Below are 7669 nucleotides of genomic sequence, written 5' to 3' on the forward strand. Positions count from 1 at the left end.
ATTTATTTAACCTATAAGCAGATAGAAACAAATAAATAAAAAACACCTGAGAGCTCAAGTTCAATGTCTCTATCCGGTTCAGATTTCTTGTGCACTGCACATTAAGTTGATCTGATATCACTTACCTAAATCCTTGTGCTCCTCAAGCGTGTCTATCTTACCCTGAGACTTGACCAGCCGGTTCAAGGCTTAGCAGGTCGAGCTCAGCCGAGGGCGTGTCTCCGAATATTCTGTCCAAATAACTGCTGTAATCTGCCACAGTGTCGCCCCTCTTGTCAGCCACTGTCCGAACTGCAACCTTAGAGACTTTGTTGCAGGCTAAGATCTGACCAGAGGAAAAAATAATTTAATACATTTTCCAGTAATCTTTTCAATAAGAGTTTCAGCATGCACTTCATCCATGATGTGTCTCAAAAACAATGACATCTTAAAGAAAATGTACGAACAATGTAAAGGAGAAGCAGCTGTCACACCCAATCTTGATGGAATAAATATCAGTATTCTCCTATAACAAAAAATGGGGAAATAAGCTTATTCCCCAAAATGCTGAAATATTCTTTTCAATTGTTTGTCCTCAAGTTGTTACAGTATGTTGGTTTATATCTTCTGCTCTCCTTGCCTTCTCCAGCTTTCACCTACTTCTACAAGGGTTCCAAGTACTGGAAGTTTGACAACCACCGTATGAAGAGCGAGCCAGGCTACCCCAAGTCCATCCTAAGAGACTTCATGGGCTGCAGCGTTGACCTGGACCCGGACAGAGACACCGACACAGACTCGGGACGCAAATTCCCAGACGTGAACCGCCCACCGTTCAACCCAGATGTGGGACGAGACGGCGACAAGGGAAAAGACCAGGACAAGACGGACCGAGGGGGAACGGACAAAGACGCGGGAAAAGGTTCGGACGGCGACAAAGACGAAGACTACCGCGAAGGTCGCGAGGAAGATACCAACGAGGTGGACGTGGTGCTGAAGGTGGACGACAGCGAGGAGCGGACCATGAACATCCTGATGGTGACCATCCCACTGGTCCTGGTGCTGTGCATTCTGGGACTGATCTACGCCATCATCAACACGCTGCAGAGCAAAGGAGCGCCGCGGCTGCTCGTGCACTGCAAGCGCTCGCTACAGGACTGGGTGTGACCCTTGACATTTAGGAGACGCTGAACTTTGAACTTTGGACCTTAGACACCCGCCTCCTCTAATCCAAACCTCTCCCCCATGAGTGATTCATCTGTCTCAAGTCTCTGTGCTCAGTGGCTCCAGCAACTCTTAGTACATGTGGTAGTAGATCCATGCAAATACTGTACTGACAACACACACATGCACACCCACACTCATCCACACACACACACATACACCATCCTAACCTCTTCTTGTCTCCCATGGTGCTCCAAATGCGTTGACTGTAGTCTATTTATATGAGAGAAGTTTGCACATTGTGGTTTTTTTTTTTCTTGTTGTTTTTATTTTGGTTTTTCATTTTGTGTGACTTTAAGTTGTTGTTATTATTATTTCTCAACCAGGAAGGCCGCTCTATTCTCTCTCCCGGGTCTGTACCGCCCTCCTACTTCCCCAAATCTCAGTAGGGGCTTTTTTCCTTGCCGATAACTTGACATCTGCTTATACTATCACAGTTACCACGAAGGAAATACTACATGCAAGGGGTTACAGCAGATTTATAGAAGAACTTGCTTAAACTTCAAGTTGGGTTTAGAAGAGTTCCCCCCACCTTTCATCATCCTCTGCTTCACCTTGCTACATCTCCTCCCTTGTCTCTGCAGTAAAGTTTGTCACGGTCAGAGAGAAACAGGGTTTGATCACAACAGATATTCCACTGTAGCTGACAGTGAGGGGTATTTGGAGGCCTGGTGTGAGTCCTTTGGATTTTGTCTCATGATGGTTGGAAGGTTGAGATCTGAAGGTTTGAGCTTTGTTTGTTGTTCATGCAGACACTGCTTTGGTTTTATAGTGAAGGATAAGCCCTCAAAGGATAAGTCTTATCACCATTCACCTCTTATTTTTTTTGCAGTTTTGGCCATTGATTTAAATGGTAAAAAATACACTGCACTCACGTGTAAATTGCAGAGATCTGGGAATGTGGGGACCTGAGGATATCGCTAAAGAGAAATAAATCACAGAGGCTTCAAACAAGTCCAAGGTTAGCCCAATGTATCTGGGAGAGTAAATGAGGACAGTCTGTAAAATGTCTGTTGGTAACATAAATCAGTCCACAAACCAGGATCCACTCTGTTCAAGGTTTCACTTTGATCTGCCATACTTGCCATGAAAGTGCACCCACAGTTTCCAGGTGTAATGCCAGGATTACCTCCAAATTAAGTTGCTTAGAAAATCCATTGAACAGTGGTTAAAGGAAGATTTCAAAAGATTTATTCGGCTTTGTGCAAAGCCAGGCCTCTTGTTTCCTTCTGAACTAACTCAAACCAAAACCTTTTTTTTTTTTCTCAAAATGTTTCTTTAATCGAGCCAGTTGTCTTACAGATCATGTTTGCTGTCCCATCAGACTTTGTTGTAGCTATTCTCCCGTGTTCACAGATTTCTGCAGTTACTTTAATGATTAGAATATGATGAACAGTCAAAAAATACTGGCTAAAACTACAAAAATGAAACCAACAGCTTCGACATTATAACAATCCTTTAAATGCATGCCACTGCTACCTCGTTCTCCTTCTTTATGTTGTGCCCAAATGGTTGGACAATAGGTCCAATACCTGTTTGTTTTTTTTGTTTGTTTTTTGTCTTACCTGGAAACAATTTAAAGACCTCTTTGGCTGAAAAGGTAAACAGAGTTAAAAGAGGACCTCCTCCTTTAACTCTCATTTATTGGCTAATTCTCAGAGAGCCTCTTTTTTCTGTCAACAATAAGAGCTTTTATTTGCGCTACAGAGGAGACAGACTAATGGCTCATTTAAAAAGTCAGCTCTTGCCTCTCCTGTGAAACAACACAGGATTCACTGCATCTGTGTGTGTGTGTGCGAAACAAAGCAAAGTCGTGGCCTTTAACTTCAGAACAGGATGTAACTCCACAAACGCAGCGCAGTGGTGGCAGTAAGCAGCTGCACAGCATTGCACTTCATAACAGACTTTTTACTGCCAGTCCTTTATTTAAAAGGACAATTTTGTTATAAAGAGAGCAAAGCTGTGAGCGCCAGGGTGGGCCCGGGCCACGCAGGCTCATGTGAACGCAGACTAATCCCCTTCATTAAAAAACAGCAGGTGTGTGCAAATGCTGTTAACCTCGATGACCCTTAAACTAAACCTTGAACTCCCAGAATCAAAACACTCCCCACTCTTGTTTCATCTCGCAACACCAGAGATAGGATGGAGGAGAAGTGTGTGCACGGAAAAACGCCCATCTTAACTTCTCATTACGATGAGCCAAGGATTAAAGGGCCACACCAGAGTTGTTTTTTAATACAAAGCTACTTAACTACAAATCATTTTCACATACATGCTGTAGAGTTTTACATTGTCATGTATGTCTTCTACCACCGGTAGCTGCCTTTTGTTTCCATTCATTTACACTGAGTATGAAAGTCAAGTAGCAAACTAATTAACCACAAAATGTCCTGTAACTTTGACAAAACAATGCTAATGTTCAATATACGTACTTGGTTATGCAGCTCAAAACACATTTTAATTAGCTGCTTACTGCTTTTTATTCTTTAGAAAAATGAATGGTTGCCATGGAAATATACATTTAAAATTATTGAAATAGTAACAAATGGGCATGAATATAGAAAATGAATTGTGTCGTCCTCCATAAATATTTCATAAGAAAATGATGACGATGATTCCTCAGAGACGAGATCAAATCACTTTTAGAACACATTTTCAGCATTTTTTAGACAAGTGGCTTTACCCAGGTTCTTTTGGAGCAGGCCCATTATAAAAGTGTAGCAGCAATATAAAACTCAGAATTTCTCATCCTTCGTGTTTTCCGTGCAATGGTAAGATTTTGAGTTTAAAAAGCAGGATGAGGCGAGCGAGGGTGTAAGGGTGGAAGACTTGAGAGTGTGACTTGAAATGAATTGGAGGAAGGCTTATCTGAGGTAGCATGAAGTAAGCTGCCACTCTTGACCAGAGGGGGCTCAGCTCGTCCAGCTCAGGTTACACAGATGTGGACGGGGAGGGCGAGGAGACACCCAATTTCCTGCAGCTGAGACAAGGAAAGGCGGAAGGGGGAGGGAGTCTGACCTCCTCTCCGCCTGAGCTTGCAAAGTTTGGATCTTAGGAATAAAGGAGGGGTGGGAAGAGAGAGAGAGAGGGGGGGGCTTTGATGGCTCCCACTGGCAACAGCCCATGTGACCCAAATTCTCCTGCTAGCTCAACAACAGCGCCGGCCAAAGAGGAAACTTAAGCTTACAGTAGGTGACAGACCTTTTGTGGGAATGCTTGCTGGAAGTGCTTAGCTTGTAGTTGTGTATCTCCCCCATTACATGTTTTAAAATGCACTGCCCCCACACAGGGGAAGACCCCGGTAGAGATTCACAAAACCTTGACAGCTTGTACATTGTTCAAAAGCTCCAAGTCCCTGATTCCATCCCTGTATATCACTGCCACAGCCGTTGGCACAGAATTGTTACTTTGGTTGTAAAAATTTAAAGAGTTACCTTTCCAAATAGCCCAAGGTTATGACTCTAATCAAAAAGATTGAAGAAGAGTAACCTTTTTAATTCCGGCACATTGTTTTCAAGCTTGTGCACAAAAAGTGGAGAAGTCTGGCAACAGGTTAAAGCCTGCATACAGATTCTGACCTTTACTCTGAAGCAGTAGCAGTTGAGCTGTCGTTCCTCTGTATGTTAACCCTGCTGTTGTTCAGTGAGGTGGAAACAGGTTGAGGTGAGACCCCCAAGCACACAGAGTTAAGATAATAGGACACATGTAGTGAAAGCAGGAACCAAAAAAAAAAAAAAAAAGGAAGGGTATAATCAGCTATCACCAGAAGTCTGGAGATTGATCCAGTGGCCAGTCGATAGCGGTTGCCAGGAAACGGTGTCCTGTGTCCATTGCTCACCTCCTCATCGTCAAGGCTGCGGGGGGTGGGAGGGAGGTTGGCGGACGCAGCTAATCAGCGTTAAAAGCAGCCCCCACCCACCGCCACCAACCTCTCCTCCTGTCCTGCTCGTCCCACACACACACACACACACACACACACACACACACACACACACACACACACACACACACATCAATGCGTTCTTAGACAGCTGAGCGTCTGGACAGGCTCAGAAAATGCAGACTCACTGACACAACGTTGCGTACGGAGCCTCCTCCTTTTTCTCCTCAGTAACCTCCAAACAGAGAGCCCACAGGGAGATAACCACTTCAAAGCCTAAAGTAACCACTTCAAAGTTGAAAACCTATATAGAGTTAGATACCTGAGTTTGCTTTACTTGAATTTTACAGGTTTTTTTTTTTTTTTGGAGGGGGGGTTTGGTGACGAAGCAGTTTTTGAATGATTCTCTGTGTGGTCACAGTGGCTGGGATTGAATTTAGCTCAGTTCATTGTCTCAGGACACCGAGCAGAAGAGAGGGGAGAAATCTGTCAGGGCTGATTGATGAATGCTTGTGTGAGTGTGTGTGCGTGTGCATGTGTGTGTGTGTGTGGATAGAGTGTGTCAACTTAATCAGCTCTACTCTCCACAAGCGAGGCCCGACTGTTTTCTGGCTGTAAATTTCCCACACTGTCTTTTTCCCCACCCCTCTGCATACTCAGCCCAGCCCTCTGAGCCCAGGGGGATCATAACAACAACAATGGCCTTCTCTCTCTCTCTCTCTCTCTCTCTCTCTCTCTCTCTCTCTCTCTTTCTCTTTTCCCTCTCTCTCCCTAATACGCACACAATCACACACAACCATGTTATTGTCTTCCCCCAAACCTTACCACCTTCCCTCCCTCAAGGAAACTAGTCCAGGCCAAGGTCCAGCCTCACAGAGCAGAACCTCCTTTTTTAGATCCAACCCTCCTTGTTCAGCAACATTTAACACCGTGGAAAGCTTCACTTACAAACACTCTACCTGTCAGGTTTTCACTTTGTCGAACAAAGGCCTGTCACATTTAAATATAAAGTTGCATAGGCTGTTCTTCTTTTATGTTAATGCCTTGTGTGTTTTGAAGTGTGGGCCCTCGATGCAAAGTTTGGGTGAGGTTAGGGCATCGCTCAGCTTGTCTACGCTTTCATCTCTCTCCGTGGATGTATTTCTGTAAACACTGCACGTTAGGCTCTCCTGATTCAGCTGCTCTTGTTTTGGCTCTGAGCGCAGCCTTTCTTACCTTTCTGTTTTTATTGTATCTTAATGAACATCTCTTAAAATCTCCACCATCATTCAGAAGGCAGGTATTCTTTCAGCTGCGTCTGTTCTCTCCGCTCTGTTTACTTTTTTCTGTGTTTCAGTTTCCTGCGGTCGCAGCGTGTAAGCCATTGCATCAGTGCAAAGTCTTACCTGTACCAGAAAATACCCCTTCATAAACAAAAGACAGAAAAAAAGGACAACGTGTAGTAAGACTTTGAACGGTCAGCTTCGTGTCTCATGACAGGACCCTAAAGGATCGTGGGTTGTCCAGCTGCTTCTCTCTTTCCCCCAGAGTGTATCTCTCCCGTTGAGCTCCATCCACCCTGAAACCACTCATTTTAAATCATAACCAGGTCAAGTCATCCCTTCACCATGGGGATGAAACAGAAACCGAGGCTGACAAATGACTCTCGGCATTGGTGCTGTCGTTTTTTTTCCCCCCACCAGACGAGTGCGGTGCATCAATTCAGCCCTGACAATGAAACTGCTGGACAGCCGGCTCAAGAAAACTGTTTTCATCCACTAACTACAGCTTCAGTAGAGTGTAGATTCTCGTTGGGATTCAGTCTGTTCTGCGCTGACCATCGATTCCTGGCATCTCGCACTAGGTCCTTTCGAACTTCTCTCTTCATTACACCTGAGTAATGGTTTAGTGACTTTCTGAAAAAGAAAAAGAAAAGCCTTCTCTAATGTCCCTGATTGGGATGAGGTGAAGACAAAAAAAAGATGAAAATCAGCAGATGATGAAAACATCAAGAGGTTATTCTTTGTCCTTTATAATTAGTCTTATTTTGATTTGATTTTGTTCTTTTTTTCTTACCAAACTTGATAGGACTTTTTTTTGTTAACAACATTCCAATTAGGTTTTTATTGATTGGTTGTTAGTGGGTTTTTTTCTGTAGAAAAAATGTTAGATTTTATACATTTGTGTTGTTGTGTGTTCACCTCTAGTTGAGTGTGTTAACAAGCCATGCTGGACATGTACACATTAAAAGTTGCTCTGAAAATATTCACAATGGTGCTTTTTTATGCTCAGACTGCAAGTAGAGAATTACAATTACACACACACACATGCGCTGTTTCCCTCCTTTAGTGAGGTCACTGTCCAGGGCCTTGCTTCCTGTCTCACGTGGGACAGGCAGCAGAGCAGAGAAGGGAGAGAGCGGTCTGGCCCACTGCCAGGAAGCCACATGAGCGGAGAGGAAGTTAGCGAGCACCATGCAGAGCCTATAGGAAACCAAGCAGGCGATGGTGTCATCACACTGAGAGGAAATTCATTGTTCACAGCACAGCAGTGTTGCTTTTTTCTGATGGATTTTATCCCATCACTAAAATGACAGAAGAGAGACCGATG

The 7669-nt window shown here is 44.0% G+C and overlaps 1 protein-coding gene across 1 annotated transcript in view; it reads left to right on the forward strand.

The window, feature by feature from the left end:
• Window positions 1-5199, forward strand: part of mmp15b (matrix metallopeptidase 15b) — a 29343-nt gene extending 24144 nt beyond the window's left edge. Inside the window, exon 10 of the mRNA XM_083999126.1 lies at window positions 629-5199. Coding sequence (XP_083855252.1) covers window positions 629-1143 — 515 coding nt within the window. The 3' untranslated portion in view covers window positions 1144-5199. The remainder of the gene's footprint in view (window positions 1-628) is intronic.
• Window positions 5200-7669: the final 2470 nt, after the last annotated feature.

Source organism: Trachurus trachurus (genome assembly GCF_905171665.1).
Source record: "Trachurus trachurus genome assembly, chromosome: 3".
NCBI classification, from domain to species: Eukaryota; Metazoa; Chordata; class Actinopteri; order Carangiformes; family Carangidae; genus Trachurus; species Trachurus trachurus.